The sequence below is a fragment of the Zonotrichia albicollis genome, chromosome 4 (assembly GCF_047830755.1).
Source record: "Zonotrichia albicollis isolate bZonAlb1 chromosome 4, bZonAlb1.hap1, whole genome shotgun sequence".
In the NCBI taxonomy this organism is placed as follows: Eukaryota; Metazoa; Chordata; class Aves; order Passeriformes; family Passerellidae; genus Zonotrichia; species Zonotrichia albicollis.
In genome coordinates, this window is record NC_133822.1 from 14,045,827 (window position 1) to 14,066,215 (window position 20,389).

Here is a 20,389-nt window from a genome sequence, read left to right on the forward strand (position 1 = left end):
TAATATCTTTTGCTTCTTCATTCTGTTTCTACCTTGATAGGCTGCAGAATTTTGCCTTTTTATCCTGAAAACAGTGGCTGGTGCAGTCCCAGACTTCCTTTCTTGCCAGCACGTTCAGATTTGCTTGCATTTGCAGTAATTTCAGAACAAGTTGGAGGCATGCACTGCCCAAGTCTAAAACCAGGCTGTTGTAGATCCATGGTGTTTGTCAGGTCAGCTTGGATGAGATCTGGCAGGAAAAGAAAATCACTTTATGCCTCTCTTCTTTCTTTCTTTCTTTGCTATTACATTTTAAAACCTTTAATAATGGAGAGTAATGACAAATTTGTACACAGACCATAGTGAGAGAGCCCAGCAGTGAGCTGATTCTTTGCCTCTTACCCCCATTTATTCTGTTAGATTTTCATTTCAGTTTGATTTAAAGAACATTTATTTTTGTTTTGTAGTTCCATCAAGCTCCTAATTCTTGGGCTGCTCTTCTCCCTAGGTTTCATTCTTTATTAATTTCAGATTATCTCTCAGCTTCCTCATAAGAACATAGGCCAGGAAAAGAACTACTAAATCCTCATATCTAGTTCTGTTATCATGAGCAGTTACAGCTTCATGCAATATGTTTCCTAAAATGCCTCCTTACATCCTAAAATAACCTTGCTCTGATTAGCTGGTCATTGCAAACATCACTCTTCTAAAGCTTAGACGCCACCAGCACCAGATGTCTAGAGCCTACATTATGCTTTAAAAACTCTCCATAGTACTGCTAAGACTCTTTCCCATTGGTTTCCTTGACTGGTGTCCCATGGTCCTCCAAGGGACGACCAACATTCACATTTTCTCCATCATTTGTCGTGACAGCCTTCTGCACTGATAGTGTCTCCCATCAGTGGATTTTACTACCAGACCTCTACTCTTGCCAAAGCTGGTAACGAAAACATGAAATGATTGACACCCAGGCTGATCCTTGAGGTGCCCAGTGTATCCTCACAACAGCTGGAGGCTTTTCTTTCAAGCCAAAAATGACAGCTCCCCATGAACAAAATGCATGAACACCTTACAGTCTCATGTTAACCTCTTTTTTCCAGTTAGTAAGTGTTTCTGTATGACACAGGATCAAATGCTTCATGAAAAGTGTGTTGCTTTGTATTTCTTTCCATGTTTTTAGCTATTCTTTCCTTCAATAATTGGCCAAAGAACTGGGATAAAATTGAATGATGACTGGTTGTTCCAATTATTTTTCAGTTCCTAATTTTGTCTTTTTTTTCCTAAAATGTAGGTAATGCATATGCTCTTCACCACTATCTCAACAATGAATTTGATTTTAAAGTCCTTCCTAACATCTTTGCAGTTTAATGTGTTGGTTGTTTCAGTGTTTGGGGTTGGAAGCTGCATTCCTCCAGTTTGAGCACATTATGATTGGTTTTGATGCTGTGGATTTGGAGGCGTGAGTTTCCATTTCCAAATGCTCACACCCAAGCAGTCACAGCATCATCCTCCTCTTCTCTATCATCCTCTTCATTGAAAAATGAGACAAATAATTAGGCCCTAATTCCTAATTCCCAGACCAACTCCGTATCTGCTTTTCTTCTTTCTTTATTAATCTCACTGAAGATTATTCAACTACTTGTTTCAATTTGTCTTAGAGTTAGCACAGCTTGACTTTTACAAAGCTATCTTTTAGACCTAACCTTCAAAAATGTATCTTTCTTTGCTAATAATTTTCTTTTCCTGGAATTTCTGAGGTCTCCGCTCACATCTTTTTTTTTCTTTTTTTCCTCAAGGCTTTTTTGGGAAGCTAGGTAATGAGGGTAGAATGAAACAGAGTTTGTTAGTCATCAATACAGAGCGGAAAGTATCCCTGGAATTTCATTTGTCTTGTCAAGATACTTCAGAAAATTTATATCTTTGTCCAAATAAATTCAAGGTTTGCCCCACAATTAGTATGGACTTCTTTAGTCTAGTTAACTTGTTAGTAGCTTCTTTAGCCTTTTAAAAAGTTCATCCACCTAAAATATGCATTAAAATCCAGGTTCAGAAACATTTTTATTCCCATATTATTTAATATATTCTCATTTTATTTAAATTGAATTGACTCATGGTCATTGAAAGTGAGGTTATTTTCAGCTCTTCCTTGTCTTTACCAGAAGTGTGTTTAAAATATCTCGGCTATTTGGATCAGTAGCTTGTGGTGGAATGTCAGCTGTATATATCTCAAGAAATTCCTAGCTTATGCCATAATAACACCTATTCTCCAGTCTGCCTGTGGTAGCCTACACAGTACTTGTGTTGAATTTATTAATTAATGAGATCCAGTGCATGTCAGTATGCCATGATATGTTTTGGATGAAGAACAGGCTCTGCAAAGAGAAGTTAACATTAAGGTAGAAAGATGTAGCACTCCTTTGGACAGCACTGAAATAAACACTTTCAGTGGTAAGTCTGTGTGAGAAAAGTGCATTTTGGATATGGCCACAGCATCAGAGACCCTGCCTGAATGACAGCTGAGCCCAGCACAGGGGTTTGCCTTTGTTCCTGATGTGGTCTCTGGGCACGCACCCCAGCTGGCACACAGACCTCCTGACACACATCCTGTGGCACAAAGACACGTGATGGAAAACTCCAGTGGGCTGTGACATAGTTCTCATGTTATTTTAGATACTTGAAAGAGAAAATGAGAAGAAAAAAAAAAAAAATAGCATCAGATCCCATGCCCTTTGGACACCACAGGAGGTGACACAATATGAGTGTAACTTTTGACATGCACCACCTGTGGGTTTCCAGCTGTACCACCTCCCTTACCTGATTCATCCTAAAGAAGCATTTTTATCTCTGGTTGTATATGATTTCAGTTTCCTCACTCTTCATCAGTTACTCATCTACCTCTGCTACAGCTATTAGCAATGTGTTGTCATGACATTCCTAAGGATTTTTTGCCCACATAGTGATTAGGCCTGCATCCTTTAGTAGCTCTCAGCTTCCATATTTTTCCTGGACAATAAATACCCATTGCAAATAACCATGGCTGGAACACCAGAAATTATGTTCTTTCACGAGGAGTTATTGGGACCCACCTTGTGGATCACCTGCCACACACGCTTATAAAAATCTATTATGTTCTTACATTATTTTTATTCTCCAGCTAATAAAGCTGTTGTACTAACTAAATTATTCATAGAACTACATTAATCTCAAAGTTTAATTATCGTGGCGAATGATGAAAACTAGGAAGTTAAATGCTCCCAAGATGATACAACCCCACACAGAATTTCTGCTTCTATCAAATCAAAGAATTCTGTATCCAAACATGAATCCAGCACATGAGGTCTAAAACAGGTCCCCTTGGTGTTGTGAAATTTCTCTCACAGTTGACTTAACTGAAGTAGATTGCACTATCATTGCTATTCTCTTCTACTAATTTACAGTTTAACACATTTTTTCATATAACATCACTTTCTCAATTGTTTCCATTTTTCTGAGCAATTCATGTTCTGTAGTGATCATCTTTGGATACAGCTGTCAATCATCCCTATTTCTGTTATGTCCAGCTTCACATCTTGCAACAGCTGATCAAATTATTCCATTTTGCTGCCTAAGCATAACTAGCAGGCATCAAAATACCTGCTACCTGTCTACTCAGCCAGTCTTCTCCCCCTGACCATAGCACCTGCCTCACTACCACTTTCCATAATACTATTTTCTTTATCTTTACTGTCCAGTCACTGAATGTTTGGTCTTCTTTTTCCCTTTTCTTAAAATCAGCATGTGAAATACACATATCTTCATATATATATATATATATATATATATATATGTATGTATATTCTTATCAGATTTCTTATCAGAAAGTCCAGGCCCTAATAAGTCGAATGGCCGTAATTGCATCATGTCTTTAGTATTATCACAGGAATGCAGTAGAAGATTCTCCTTTTTCTCCTTCTTAGCAGTCTCTATAAATATTCTTAATCCTGTGGAAATACTCAGGCTTGTCTATATTACCAAGCAAGATGATATGAAATAAGAGAATAAGTAGATTAAAGTAGTTACTGCTGAAGCCTCTTGCATCCTCATCACATGGGACTTTAGGGTTTTGCCTCAAATCAGAAACAGTTCTGTTTCCTGGACCCAATGCCTCCATTACCATATTGTTTGAAGTTTTTTGAAGGGAGATTAACCCACTTTGCTCCTTCACTTTTGGGGAGGAGGTTGCTGGGAGCATCACATCAACATCCTGAAGCAATTCCACAGGGCACCTTCCTCATGCTGCATGGAAGCTCAGGTCACACAAGTCCAGATGGGATTTTATCATTCCAGCTAAGAACATTGCCCTTGAATCTTAAATTTCTTCACACTTTTCTCACTGACTGCCTCATAGCCAACAGCAGTCATGTGGCTAGCAGCCGTCTATGAGCACCACCAGGAATTTTCAGTCTTCTTATGCACAAACTAACAGGCTGTGTCATCTCCTTGGGGATCCAGCTGGCACGTCTCTGAAGAGCCTTTTCAAAGGTGGGCATTGTACATGGCAGCCTTCAAACACAGGATCGAGTAAGAGGTCATACATGACATTTGCCTTTTTGTACTGCACTAGAACTGTTCCAGGTATTGTGGAAGCTCTCCATAGTTCAAAAGGTTCTCTTAGGCACAGGTTTTTGGGTGATGAAGCCCACACATTGAGCCAGAATTTTAAGGTCCCTACGCAGTGTTGAAGAACTTATCTAAATGAACTTCTAGGCTCCTCCAGAAATACTCTGATTGCATGCAGCAGAACTATTTCTGTGGATGGCATCAGTAAATGGAGAGAATCATGGCATTTGCTTCCAAATTGCATATTTCCTCCAGGCCATGACATAAATATAAACACAGAGGATTATTGTCCCACTTAGAAGTGCAGTCCACATCACCTGGATCAATCTCAGTTGATGGGTGTGTAGCTTCTGTCTTCACTCAGGATTGTGTTTGACCCTGTGTCTTCAGCCAACTCCACTCAGCATTTCCTTTATTCCCACTTTCCCTTTTTCCACTCAGCATTTCCTTTTTTCCCAGCTACAAGCTCCTGAGAGACTAATCCTAATCACCAACATGACTGACAAAATCTCTATTCAGTTTATTGGAGATTTAATGGGTCACTGTTTGTAAATACAATTTTGGGGGGGTAAAATAGGGAAACAGAAAACCTCTTGCAGTTTGGAACCAGAGAGGTTTGAAGACTCTTGCATGTGAGGGCATGGAAAGAAAAGAGATGGTCAGCATAATTCCCATTCAATTTTTTTTATTCCTTTATCAGGAAACTTGCCATCCTCATACTCTACAGGCAAGCAAATTTGGTCTGTTGTCAGGAAAAGAATGAAGATGAGAGAGGAGTCCTGCCAGTGGGAATTTCTCAGCACTGGTTTCCTGCATAGCAGTCAGCTTTTTTATAAATAGAACCTCATTTCATGCAATGATATAATATTAATCTGTCACTGTGTTTGGCACAACCATAGGATAGTGAACTGATTGTTTGCTAATTACCATTTGAGCTCATGCACAGAGCACAGTCTGTGATAATATTAGCTTGGTCAGAGTCACAAGTCTGTCAGTGCCAGCAACAATTCACTGTCTGTTTCCAATCTCTGGAAGTGTTGTATCTGCATCCTTTCATCCCACGAGGTAAAAATCCTGGCTCTCTCTCCTAGTATGAATAATTTGTCTTGTCACTCACAGCCCTAGAGGAAAACCATGTGACAGTTCCTGTTAGCTGTTCACACGAGAAAAAACTGTTTAAGAAGAAAAGCAAACATATAAGGCATTTTTAAGTACTTTTATTAATCATTTTTTGAAAGTTTTAAAAGCTCCACCAGACTCCAACATGTGGGAGAAAGGAACAGTTTGGGTGGTGAGGCACTGGAAGAGGTTGCCCAGAGAACTTGCAGATACCATCTCTGGAAATGTTTAAGGCTGGATTGGATGGGCTCTGACCAACATGGTGGGTGAATTAAATGGTCTTTAAAGTCCCTTCCAACACAAGAGAGTCACCTTGTCATCACAGCAGAGGAAGAAATGGAGGAAAGCCAGGGCCACCCTTACAAAGAGAATAATCCTGCCAGGAGCTTTCTCAAGCAGTCAAAGGGAAAACCTGTAGATGTGATTCTTGTAAGTTTTACAGCTGCCCAAATGGTTCTGAATGGTGTCAGTCATTAAACGAGTCACTCATTTATCAGTTCCCCTGCTGCTTATCATGAAGGCCCTTGGTTAGAGGGGTCCCAGGCTGGGCTGTCTGTCAGGAGGGTGGTGCTGACCTGATGTACCCAGATCTCACACAGAAGTCTGCTTCCAACCAATTCAGATTTAACTTTTTCCTTACTTGAGTCAAAGAGTCTGTAGGAACTGATGGTTTAAGAGTTTTTATTAAGTCAGTGAACTTTTCAAATCCAAACACCATTACTACTTAGCAGTAGAACTGTGGTAGCTTTTGTTGCATTTCCATTTCAGTAACATTGCCATTACAGACAGTGGAAGTTGGACAAAGAGATGGGAGCCATGTCAGTGTTATAAAATCATCTCTTAGCATTTTCACTGAAATTACATAAAATTATTTCCATTTCACAAATTTGTATAAAACTGAAAGTAATTTCCTTGTAGAGAAAAGCTTTCTAATCCTCTGTAGCAGAATTCAAATGTAAAAATTTCTAGCAATGCAAAGTAGATCTGTTGGTGGATTTCATATCTGTCTTTTCAATCTTGTAGCTGATAAAAGAACCATTACTTGTTTATCTTATTGAGCAAGTCTGTGCTCTTAAAGGCATTCAGTGCAAAATATTCCCTCAACAAAAAAATGACTCAAGGTTGACTAATCTTACTTATGTTACCCTCTACAGGTAAGGTATGATTCCTGCACCTGAAGATGTTGACTAAGTAGTCATCTAATAGAAAGCATCTTAACTGTATAGGGAAAAGAGAAAATACTAATAACCCCTCCTTGATATCTGTCTTTATGCAAAGGAATCTAGTCCAGACATTATTTACCCATGTGTCTTATTACCAAGAGAAGTCCAACTGCAACCAACAGAATGACTCCAGAAATTTAAGCAAGTATATCAAAGAATGCAGGAACAGAATTCAGGAAAGATGAGTTAATTGGAAATCTGAGGAGCACAGCTGGGAAGCTGTACACTGAATTCCTGAGATAAGGGTCCATTTTTTTAATTACCTATGTGCAAAAGAACAAAGTTAAATTACTTTTAGGAAGTACTAAGAATGTGTCTGATGTGCTGTATAATAAAAAAATCGACAGAATTGTTGGTATTTGATAATTATTCATGCACAATTAGCAGAAAAATTCCACATCTATTGATCGTTAACTGAGCATTAAGCTTTTTCACATGTTGAGGATGATTAATAAAAGTAAACTTGCTTTGGTATTTCCTGTTATATAGTAAATGTAACTTTGCCAACAGTTAGCTGGGTAAATATGGACATTTTCACAAACACAAGAAGTTTGCAGATTTACTGCATTGTTTGAGTGGAGTTCTTTTCAAGTATGAGGGAAACAAATGTGAGGGAAACTCCATTTTTTGGAACTGTGTGTAACCAGTTCAAGAAAATAAATTATTGTACTGTTTGTCTCTAAGGCCTTTGAAAGCTGTTATGTAATTGTGTAAATGAGTTAAGGCAGACAATATGTAATTTACAATTTGTCCAACCTTCATGTTCTGAGTAGACTGGTCATTATCTAATCTTCCATGTTTCTAAGCCTAACTGTCCTTGAAAGTATTGTAAGCTGTTTTATTTTCACACAAATTGGCTGTTCAGGGGGAACTCGTCAAACACCTTGGGTGCATTTTCTGCAGACATGTTTTCAGGACATTGTCTACTGCAATTTTGTAGCTGTCAAAAGGAAACTACCATTCCTGAACTCTCTTTACACATCCCTCTTCCAGTATTTCATCATATTGATCCACTGTAAGTCTGTTTTTATTTTGTGGGCATTAGAGGTCTGTGAAGTGATAGTGCCTGTGCTTGTCCAGGAAAGACAAGAAACCTGTCATAACGACAGGAAACCAATCCCACAGTGACAGCAGCTGTTGGCTGCACAAGCTACTTGGTGTATAAACTGTCATTTCCCAACAGAGGTCTGACTCAACAAAAACTTAAAAGGCTGAAAGCCACACAATGCATTCTTTTCAATTAGCACACTCACCTGCAATTTTGAGCATATAATACAATATTAAGACTTATAAAAGAAGGTTTAGGATCCATTGTATCTCATCAGCCATGCAAAGATAGAAGGGCTAATGATGGAAATGTGCCTGTTTCCAAGTCACTATGAGTAACTGAAAGGTATTTCCCAGTCACTAAAGGTAATTGATGAGGTAACTGAAAGCGTATGGATTTTCTGATTCTCTTAGATGCAATAAAAACTGAAGAATGAACCCATTCAACATAATAATTATTTTTAGAATTTTCTTATGCTATTTTATTTTTGTATGCTATCCTCTCCTTTTGAAGGTGACCCTACCTGGCTTCAAGACAGGCATTACCAGAAAAATTTGGAGATCTTTGGTCATAGGTCAGTTTGTACAACACCAAGCCTGCTGGCAACAAATAAGGCCCACCTGTCCTAAAGAATTTTTTGTCAGGAGTTAGCAGAACTCATTGAGAGAGTTTTAAAGTGGATTTGAAGGAGAATGGGGACATAGCCAGGCTTGACAGACATAGGATATAGGAAGAACTATATAAACCATCCCAGTAACAAAAGAAGGCTTAAGAGAGAGAGCATCTCAAATCACAAGCAGCCAGAGACACAATCACAGACAGGACTGTGGGAGATCCCTTTCCATCCTTGCTAGGAGTCTGACATGATCAAATACTTCCATAAAGTCCTGTACACCAGTGATTGCAGTGTGGAGGACAAACAGGAGGAACAAGGGATCTGTGTGCAGTGCCAGGGCTTTGCTCTCATCGCAATGAGAGATATGAAGGGACAGCTCCCATGACTGCAATGTCATCCTGAAGGGCTCCACAGAGCTCAGGACAGACCAGGCAGGCACTGGGGTGGAGTTTCCCTCTGTGAGGCAACACTTGGAATGAATCAAGCTCTGTCTTTGGGTGGATAGTGAGAAAGTCCAGTGTTTATGGTTACGATAAAAGGGCAGATTGCCAGGAAGGATAGGTAGTTTTTTTCCTCTCTTTTAAACTGGTTGTTTGCCTGATGACTTGACAGTAACCTAGTGTTACCTTTGAATATCCAGGTTATTAACCTTTTTCCCTTTTGGTTTTGTGTGGTCCTTTCATATTGCATTGAAGAAATTAGTCCCACAAGGAAAATGTTATTGTACTGATGCAAAACCTGACCAGGGATCCAGGATGTAACAGCTTTTTAAGCAAGGTGTGCAATTGATGTTGCATCTTAGGTTTTTATATTAAATACTTTAACACAACATGTAATTGTGTGACTTGTTTTTTTCAAGTAGCCTAGCTTTGGAGTTCAGGATGAAAAATAACTTATATGATATTAATGATAACTTTGTAGGTTCTCAACAAAATGAAAACTTGGTCTCATTATCCCATTGTTCTCCTTTTCTCTTTTCTCCAAGCTGCCTGTCTCGTCCTGGGTTGTATGATTTTTCCTGATGGCTGGGATTCAGATGAGGTAAAACGGATGTGTGGTGAAAAGACAGACAAGTACACGCTGGGGGCTTGTTCAGTCCGCTGGGCATATATCCTGGCAATTATTGGAATCTTGGATGCCCTGATCCTCTCATTTCTGGCATTTGTGCTTGGAAACAGACAAGACAGCTTGCTAGCAGAGGAGCTCAAGTTGGAAAACAAAGGTAGGACTGCTTTAGAAACACTATTGTTGGGTGGCCTCAAGGGCAATTGTTTAAAAACAATAATCAGTTTCAATTTCTTTTTATGTTATGCTTAAAAGTTGGCATGCTGGCTTACTTCCTACATTGCTGGGAAAGAATAAATGCAAGGGGTGAAGGAAGTTTTGCATTTCAGCCTCCAAAAATATGAGAAAGCTCAAATTTGATGTAATTTCTGCCCTATGCATGAATTATCCTTAGCTTTTAGAGCTGTAGATGGGATGTTATTGTGTTACTCACTTGTACAGTATTTCATTAGCATTTAATTTTCACTGTCTCCATCTTTTCCTGTACCCCATGCAAGATTTGCTCACTTGGTTGCTTTAGGATTTTGCAGTGTAATACGGATGTCTGTAATATGGCAAATGTGTTAGCACAGTGCCCAGCAAGGGGGCAGTGCTGGGGGTGGCAGTGACCTGTGTATGGGACTGCCCATACAGCAAGGAACTGGTGGGCTGAGGATCAGAGCCTGGATTGAAGAAGAATTCCAGTTCCTCCTGGAATGTGCTGCTTTGAGCTCATGAGTCAGCTCATGGGAATCTAGGCTGCTACAGTAACGGAATACTCGTGCAACGCTTTGGGGATAAAACTCATTTCTAGATTAAGTACATGAAAATGGCTTGGACCAGTAATTTATCACACATTTGCAGGAATGGAGATGTTTTTTAGTAAGTGTGTGCAAGCCTGGCTTATTTCTGCAGCCCCTTCCCCTTGTGCTCCCCTGGCATCCCAGCTGAGTACGTGATGGGATAGATACCACAGAGGGCAAGTCCCTGCCTTATCTTTTTAATGGGCCTGTTGTCCCTGAATCTGCCTAATCCCTTCTAAACCTGCTGATACTGTCAGCTTCTCCAGCACTGCATGGCAGCAAGTTCCTGAAGCTCACTACTGACTGCTAAAGAAGTACTTTCTTTTATCTGTTTCAAATTGATCCCCTGCTAGTTTCACTGACTGTCCCCCAGAGCAGGATTCTGCCTTCAGCTCATCTACCACCTTTGTAATTTTGTGGGCTGCTTCTAATAATAGCAGAGGTATCAGGAGCTTTTCACCACTAGATTGCTGTTTGGCAGCCAGTGTTGTGTGAAAATAGCTTGTCTCAGTGCTGGTCCAGAAGAACCATTATCTGTACACCTGTACAGTGGCCCCTGCTTGCTGGATTGCAGTCAGCACACTCAGCCCAAAGATAAATGGACTTGAAGATTGAATTCCAGATACAATTCTAGACCTGGATGGGGCCTACTAATGTTGTGAGTTAAGGAAAGTCTGTGTCACTTGCAATTGCACCTGTGCATCTGTCCTGCAGGTAAACTGAGGACATCAGCTTCAAGGACTATCCCTGGGACCCTTTCCTGTAAGGATATTATTCATCTGCATTTGGAAATCAAAATACTTGTCAGAAGGGAATTCACAGCTATGCCACAAGTGCTTTTGGCATCACCACTATGTCTGATTTGTCTATACCATATAGATCTCATGTACCCAACACTACTTGTATCAAAGAAATGCATCTGTTTTGGCACCTTGTGAGCAAAAAACAGCTTCTGGAGCCTCCTCACCTCTCACATTGCTGGCACAAACCCTTGCCAGAACATTTGGTCCTCAGCACGTCAGAAAAAATCATTCAGCAGCTCAATTTCCTTGGATTAAACACAGAAACATACCACACCATTGGCTTCAAAACAAACCAGAACTCAACAAAAAGGGACCTGCCCCACTCTGCCCTTCACAATCAAGCCTAATGATCACCACTTTTTAAACTGTCTTTCCAATTAAGTGAAAAGGAGTCAACTTGGCCTCTAAAAAGGACATTCTTGTCACAAAAAGCTTTTGCTAAGCAACAGCAGGGCAAGTCTAAATGCCCCTGAGCCCCCCAGCATTTACCCACCTGCAGTGTTGCCACCAGGCACAGCCTCAGTCCTGAGGAGACCCAGCAGAACACAGCAGTGGCAATGGTCTGTACCCCTGTGCACTGAATACGCGAGTGCTTTGACACTTACCCCATAAACCACATCCCCTTGCCCCCTTTCAGACTAAGGGATAGTGGAGAATACTCATCAGCATCAGTTCACAGGCAGAGTATCCATGCATCTCTTGGAAATGGTCAGGATGCGAAACTACTGCTCTGGGCAAATACCACTAGCATATCTCCCATATAAAAAAAGAGATAAGATATGGATATAGACAATTCTACCCTCAGCTTCCCAAGCTGCTCCTACGATGTGAAGTCAAAGCCCTTAAAACAAGTAACCATGAACCAGAACTTTCCAGCTGGTTGACACTTTCTACCTTCCTTACTCTCCAGGTTGTTGAAGGCTGGCTCCACACATCTGAGCTGCAGGCACTGCAAAATAAACAGGCTTAAAGACAGCAAGTAAGGGAATATTATTTCTTGGTGATAAAGCAGCTTTCAGTAAAATAAATAAAATTTTTAAAAGTAGTGTTGCACAGAGATTTGCACACCTTTAGCTAGAGAATCCTCTTTCCCAAACAGGAATAGCTTACCCATGGGATGGATCGCTGCTGCAACAGGAAAGCTTCTGCAAAAGCTGTATGTGGAGCTGAGTGACAGGAGCTCACCTGCCCCATGGAGGGATGACAGGACAGAATGCTCATCAGCTGTCATCCTTTAAAAAGAAAATAACTCAGGATTCAGTGAACATGCAAACTGCTGCAAAATTGCAATACCCTGCTTGTCAGCATGTAGTTTCCATGGCATGCACTCACAAACATTCAGGCCAACTTGTGCAAAATTAGGTACATCAGTATGAATATAGAGACCAAAATTTAAGTTTTCCCAGATATCTACAACACATACAGGAATTACCAGCAGCTCTGGTAGTAAGAAAGAGTACAAATGCAGAAAGAATACAATATCCCCATGTTCTCTGTCCAATATAATCATATAGTCCCTTTTTGTAAAGTTATGTACCCCCAACTCCTCCTGATATATAAAAAGTCAGTGTATGCTCATTTTCATTTCAGTTAGGGTGTACATTACAATAACAAAAATACTTTCAAAAACGAAAAGCAAGATTTCTGTTAGTCTCTTCCCATTTTCAGACTGGTGCTTCTCTTCATGGTGCTCATCCCCTCCCTTCCTTCTTATCCAAAGAGTCCAGAGTCACCCACTTCAGACTCCTGCTGCTTTGGTGTGTGGCTTTTTAGTCAAAGCACTTAAGGTGATGATGAATTCAGAGCAAATTCAACCACTTGAATTCCCATTTGAGAAGGGAAATATCCAAGAAACTCATTGGAGAGGGATCTGTGATAGATTGCTATAGACAGAGGAACCTGGAACTATGTTAAAGGGTTTATCATCTTGCCTCAAAATAAGAAGTATTAAGGTATCCCCCTTTCCAAAGGCAAAACCAGACGCTTTATTGAAGCCTACAATCATAAATTCCAGGCTGGGAACTCCTGGCCCTCATTTCCAGCTTCAAAACATGATTCCCTGCCATGCCAGCCAAGAACAAAGTTTTGCCACAGCTGTGAAGAGCTCACATGCTCTCTTTGAGCTTCAACTGTAAGTGGCTCATCTAGCGTAGCACCACTGCAATTAGATCCACTTGTTAATTTCCTTGTTCAATTACAACCTATTTCCCTTCAGTTATCACCTCCACACTGAGCTCCAAGTAGTTCTGAGTAAAAGAACAGCAGACAAGTAGCACCAGACATATTTCATCTAAAAACCAGCAACTAGAAGCCAAACTAACAGATTTGTTTATACTTTTCCCCCAAAATTTTCTTCTTTTGATAATAACAACCATTTTCCTGTGATTTCTACTATATAAATAATGATGAAAAAGAGAAAATACAAAGATAAACATGGAGATTTTATTGTGTTTGGCAACAAACAGAATAAAATCACTCCAGAATGAAGGATGTTCATAGCACTGCTGTAGGATCTGTGCCAACAGTATGAAGTTTCATCCAAGGAATATTTGAGCAGTCATTGGGCCACATCCAGAACTTTCCTGAGCAGCCTCTCAGTGTCATGCACTCTGTTGCCCAGTGTGCATGGAATTCTGTCAGCACCAGCCAGGGGATTTTTGGCTCCCCCCTCTACATCATCCTACAGAATGTCATGTAAGACACTGATCTTCTGCTCCCCTTGGTTTGGAGTTGTTCACTCCTTAGGTAAAAGGTTTTCAGCCCTGGTCTCTAATGACAAAGTATTTTGGAGTTTTTAATAGAAACTGAGGGGAAGAAATGGGAGAGTGAGATCAGGAGTTAAGGGGTTTTGGCACAAACTTAGAAGACACTGTAAGGTTCTCCTTTTGAAAATGTCTATTTTTTGGTTTTATGAGCTTGTCGGAAGCACATACATATGTATGCAATAAACTACTTAGATTTTTCTCCTGGTATTGAATGGAACTAAGACAAAAGTCTTGGAGTGTTATTCAGAAAACAGAGTTTGATTCCTATTTCTCATACTGGATCTATCATTTGATTTTCACATTTCTCTGTCTTTTAAGCGGGAAGAATGAGAGAGACTGACTTTGTTGATATGTTGTGGTTCAGCAATGTAAGACAAATGAGAAAAAGTAAATTATGCTTAAATTATTACTAAAATATGTATTCCAAGATTAAGGTATGATAAAAGTATTTTGTCAAGGATCTACTTTGCCAATATGCTAAATGATGATACTCTTAAGGGGAGGCAAATGAGACATCAAGACTAAAAGTCAAAAGCTGATTAAAATATCTTAATAAATAAAGGTCAATCTTGCAATAGTACTGATTGATACATCAGCTGATCCAAGAGTTCCTTTCCAGCTCTACTTTCTATAATGAGAAAATAAAATTAGTCCTAAACACATGCATTAATTACTTAACTACAGAAGCTGGAGACCATGAATAAAGAGTCCTAGTTCCCACTGATTAATGAAGAAAGAACACAGTGAACTGTGTTCTGTCTCACAGGAAGATGTATCCCCACTTGCTGTTACCCTCTGTAAGGACTCTCATACAACAGCCCAGTTAAAGAAATTCTCTTTCCATTGGATGAGCTCATGGTATGATGGACTTAAAGGATGGGGTCTGACAGGAAAGTTTGCACCAAAAAGACTTAGACAGCCTCAAAAATGCTTCCTAAATGGTATAGGGAATTTAATCCATTGAACAGGCTCTGTGCTTAGCTGAAAAATTCTGTGCTGCAGCAGAGGGGCAGGGTGCCTGGGAATGGGGGATAAAGACCTCAGACAGTGCTGCTACAAGCTACAAACAAATCTCCAGCCTGGTCAAGAGAAGTCCATAGTGAGCCTGGACAGAGCTGTGTTGTTAATTTAAAAGGAAGCCTATGCCCTGTTACAAGCATGATCATGTTTACTGAGCTAGAAGGAAACAAGTCTGACTGTGCCATCACTGGCCAGCTGCATTAGAAATGGTGCTTTGAAGCCTGGAAAAAAAATCAGAGATATTTCACAATATAGAAATATAAAAGAGAAGTAGCTGACACATATTTCATTCTAGGTAGGATTAGTGACACACAAAAGTTATGGTACTCCACCATCCCTCTTCCTTACTGACAGAATCATATTTGTAGGAGGAACATCAGAGAATGCTCATGACTCAGCTGCCCTTGCATGAAGGCTTTTCAACAAAGTGTTCATGCAGACAAACTAATGAAGGTTTGTGCCAAGAATCTGGGCTATGGCTGGGAACAGCTATTGAGAGAACATTTCTGCTGCCCAGTCCAGCCTGCCACTTCCAGGAGATGTCTGGGCTGTCCTTATGTTTCTACCAGCCCTGATGTACTGTCATCATGCACAGAGGAAGCCAGCAGCACTGAGTTATAATTGGTCCTTCTTGCAGCAAGTTCCAGTGGTTTTCTTGGAAATCTTTACCATTATTTAAAAAGTCATTAGTTTCAATATCTCATTCCACTGTGAACTTGTTGTGATCCTTCTCCAGCAGTTTCCTAATGCCAGAATTATTTTCTATCTGCAAGCAAATCACCTGAAAATAATTGAAGATAACCTCCTTCTTTCTAGGCATGGCATCAACAGAAACAAAGGCTATTGTCAGTAGTTTTAGAATAAAGGAGCTATAAAAAAAAAATCCAAATGAAAGGAAAGCAAACAGCCCTGTTTCCTGAAATTATATTCAAGGAGACATTCAAATCTAATGAGATATTTGAGAAAACTGGCTCTTCCTGCTTTCTGTTGCAGGTACAAATTACCACAGTATAAAATAGAAGTTGACCTGTTTGGTGCTAACAGTGTAGATCTTTTCAGCCAGTCATTGGCTTTAGTCTCGAAACTTTAAACTGTTCGTGTTCTTTCTGGACCACTTACAGAGTTGATCTGGAGTTTCTGTTGAGTCCCTCATCTTCTCCTGAATGACAAGCTTGGTGAACTCCAGTTTGCTGTTCCCACTGACCCTGGGTGCCTCCTTGGCCCTGGGACAGGCCCACACTAGGGCATACACAGATTTTAGTTCCTTGGCTCCAGTATGACCCTGCTTAGCCTGAGCTTGCTGCAACTGAAAATTAGAGTTGTGCTCTTGACTTCCAAGGTCTCTGTCTGTTGACTTTGATAGCTCTGTACAGTTTTGCTTGATAGAATACCAGAAAAGAGCAGTGGAAGAGGAAACAGAGACGGGATATTTATGAGAAATATTGCACTAAGATTGCTGTAGGTAGTCCTGGCTTCATTTACTAGAAAGATACACAAGTTTTATAAGTGAAATTACAATAAAAAGACATTTTAACAAAGTTTTTTCCTTTCTCTTATATGTGGATGTTATTTTTTTCCTAATTTACGTTTTTAAAATAAATTCATTATTTTGTTCATATCCTGTGGTCCATGTTATTATGTTTAATCTTTCAGACATTTGACATGCAAGCATTCCAATTGTCAGAAATATTTCTGTGCACCTACTTCAAGAGCATTTACCATGAAATATTCTCAACAGACATGGATGCAATCCTGCTTGATTAATGTATTTACACCACCACAGTAGATTTGATTTTACAAACCACTTTCACCCTAGTTTTGTAAATCCAAAAATTTTCTGGATGATAATGAGCTGGCATGAGGACATCATTGCACACAGCTATTCATCTTAAAATGTTCTTCCATCTCCTAGCATTTGCACCCTTCCAGGTAACAGCATTTGACACAACACAGACTATTACTCTGGTTCCTATATGCTATTTTCCTCAGTTCCTTCTTTCTGATGTTCCCTATTTATTCTCTCCTAATCACTGCATGTATTGTTCCTCTCTACCTTGTGCACACTGAAAACAAACCTCACTCACTGTTCCTTGTATGACTTAGTGTGTGACAGAGGCTGAAAGGATCAGCATGGATATTTCAACCACCCCCAGTATCACACAGGCTGCAGGATGTCCTGAGCCCCCTCCAGTTTATCAGCACTCTGTAAAATGTGGAATCAGAGCTGGATGCTCCAGGAGTGGTTCTGACTCTGCTGTGCCCAGAGGAGTTCCAGCCCCTCTGCTCCTGCCCAGCCTTTCCTCTGGTGCAGCCCTTCTGCCTGCAGCACAGCTCTGGATTGTGCTCAGCTGGCATTTCCCCTGCTCTCTGTCTGTTTGGGGCTGGTTTCTTACTCCTTGATGTGTTTCTGTGTCAGACCATGCTTATAGAATGAGAAAAAAACATTATTTTTTGCTAAATAAATTTTTGCAAATTTAGCAACACACATGAAGAGTTCCTTGGGCCTCTTCACTGCAGCAGCTGAGAGAGGAAAGGGACACTGCCACTGGCACCAGCAACCTGGAGGAAATCTGGAGGCTGTAGATCTATCTCCCCCTTCCTAGGAGATGCAAAGATGCACAGCAGAACAGCAGCCACCTTCTCTCTTTTCTGCATCTGTGCTGAATTCGGACACAAACCCAGTTCTCAGAACTAACAGGGTCAGGACACTTTGTGCCTCCTGTAATTTTGCTTTGCTCTCCTACTCTTCCAAGGGTTTTGTAACTTCTGTCTGCCTTTGGAGAGGTCAGTCAATAAAGGCAGATATTTGCAGTGTGGATGCTCCTCACTGTCTGGTACAGATAGGGACCCTGAGTGCCCTCTGTAGGGTCTAACGGGTGGACAATCATCTTAAAATACTGAGGAAATCCACCAGCATTGCTAATGGCACGTAAAGGAAGAAATATTCTCGCTTCCTGAGCAGAGAGGCAATAATTTAGTAGTACTTTTACATTTCTACCATAACAATATACGTGAAAGATGAGAGCACATCAGATAAGGGTTGAGAAAAATAGCAGTATTATGTAAATGCCTGCTAAAATTGATGCATCTGGAATCTCTGCAGAGTACAGAAATTCTGTTATTTAGTGATTACTTCAGAAAGAGTGCATTCTGAAACCAAATTCAACTGGCATAACTAAAATGGACTCATTTTATGGAAAATGCTTCTTACTACTTTTTTTTATTCTTAAGTCGATTATTGAACCAAAATCCTCAATTTTTTTCCACTGGCAGTTTTGGACCTGATTTTGCAGAGGAGAGGCTTCATCCTGTGAAACCAGTAAAAATTGTAGAGGGTGAGACTAAATTTTAGTCATTTTTTAAGAGCAATTCATACAATTTTTAAATGCTCATGAATCTTACTTATACTAATTCTTGACCACAGAAATTCAAAACAACATTTTTCAGGTGTTTTATTGTTTGATGTGTATCAAATACATCCATATTTTCTTTCAAGAACTATCATAGCTGATAATAACATCTGGCTGACCCCTTGCAAGTAAAACTGATAAAGCAATAAAGATCAGACATCATATATCCTGCAGAGACAAATATTGGTCTACTAGGGAAAATGGAAGTGTGCTAGAAATCATTCAACGTGTTTCAAATGTTAAGGAGAAGAAAAAATTGTCAAAGGGTTGATTGGAAATTCAGTACAGAAGCCATGCTGGCAAAATAAAAAGTGTTGTACTTATAGGAACAGCCACAAAAACAGTGTTTGCATCCTTAATAGAAATTCTGGTTTTAGCAACATGGAAATAAGTAATTCCAAATGGTTAAGGAGCAGTTTGCTTGGGAGAATAAAAATTTGTATCAGTGTTAAGAGAGTATTTCTATGTCCTTTCAGAGCTAGCCTGCAGAACCCTATTGTTGAATTTAAGAAGATGGTTGAAAATCTCTGATTATTCAGTGCTGTGTAGCCTCAGCACTTCCAAGCAGAGGCAGTAGCTGTCTGAAGAGCAAGACTGCCCTGCTTTGTGTGCCTCAGTTTTGTATGATGTTCCCTGCTGCTCTGTTGATGTTAATCTTTGGCCCACATGGACAAAGATGACATGTTATTAAGTAAAATAAATCTTCCCCTATAACCATCAGCCCTACTTTTTTCCTGAAGAGGACTGACAAGTTTACTTTAAATAAATCCCTAAAAAGGCTCTGTGAAATGATTAGAATTTGTATGTTTACAATGATGCCAGAAGATGAGCAGGTTTATGCACTGATCAATCATTTATACACTAGTGAGCAGCTGACATTCAAGCCTGTGTCTGCTCATCTATCAAGCAGCTCTCACAAAGGTTAGAGGCACTGCAGTTGTACTCAGACACAAATACAGGTATAAAAATGTTATAAAAATGCTAAGTATGGAAGATTACAGCATGAACTGATAGGATTTCATTCTTCTCAGTAATTCCTATATAAGATCCCTGTCTCAGACAATTTGCCAAGGTGTCATCGTCTTCCCTAAGTCCAACTGGAGCTCATCCATTGCCTTTCTTTTAGTGCAGTTAATGTGCTTGCAGATATACACAGAGTATGTGCTCACCCAACATAGCCTCAAAAACCTCTGTAGGCAGGCTAACACTGACCTCTGCTCCCTGTACTATGGAAACTGGTTTAGAAAGAACAGCCTGGGAACTTCTGGGGCTGCACACAAAGAGGAAGTGCAAAGGCCATTCCTTGGTTCTCTGGCTCTCACAGGATCTCTGCTATGGAAGGGAGCCATTTTTAGGCAAAGACTAGACTTGACTTAATGAAGAAATATGAAGGGAAGTTTAGGAAAGGAAGTTCATGATGCTGGGAACTCCAGCAGGAAAAAGGCAGCCAGCAGTCTGAGTCTGGGTCCGGTTGGTTCTCCTGAAAGGATTAGCAGCATCTTCATATTATTTCCCTTTCCACCCAAATCCTTGCTTTGTGCTTATGGCTGTGAGCACACATGCTTTGAGTTGCACCATATTCTCAGCTTCTGTGCTAATCATTTCCCAGATTTCCCTCTGTGGAGTGCTCCCACAGCCCTGAACACAGAGGCTCAAGGGGCCCTGGAACGGGCAGCACAGGCACAGCTCCCTCGGCAGGGAAATGGGCGAGCACCTGGTGGCAGGGGACATCAGTCCCACCATGGCCCACTGTGGGCTATTTAGATTAATTTTTAATATTCTGGAGCTACACCTAAAACCCATCAGTTTGGTTCAGCACCATCTGTCCCAGCTACAGCTGCATTGCATCCTGTCCCATTATTCTTCAGAACATTCTCTAAAGCTCTGCATAGCACTGAAATCGCAGTTAGCTGCCTTTGTTTGTCTAGAGCTATAGTTAGGTTGCCTTCTGATGTAAATT

At 40.2% G+C, this 20,389-nt stretch overlaps 1 protein-coding gene across 3 annotated transcripts in view; it reads left to right on the top strand.

Annotated features, from left to right (window-relative positions):
- LOC102066709 (LHFPL tetraspan subfamily member 3 protein) overlaps positions 1 to 20,389 on the top strand; it is a 236,427-nt gene that overhangs the window by 148,915 nt on the left and 67,123 nt on the right. For all 3 annotated transcript variants that reach the window (XM_074538861.1, XM_074538859.1, XM_074538860.1), the window contains exon 2: positions 9,570 to 9,806. In XM_074538861.1, coding sequence (XP_074394962.1) covers positions 9,570 to 9,806 — 237 coding nt within the window. The remainder of the gene's footprint in view (positions 1 to 9,569; positions 9,807 to 20,389) is intronic.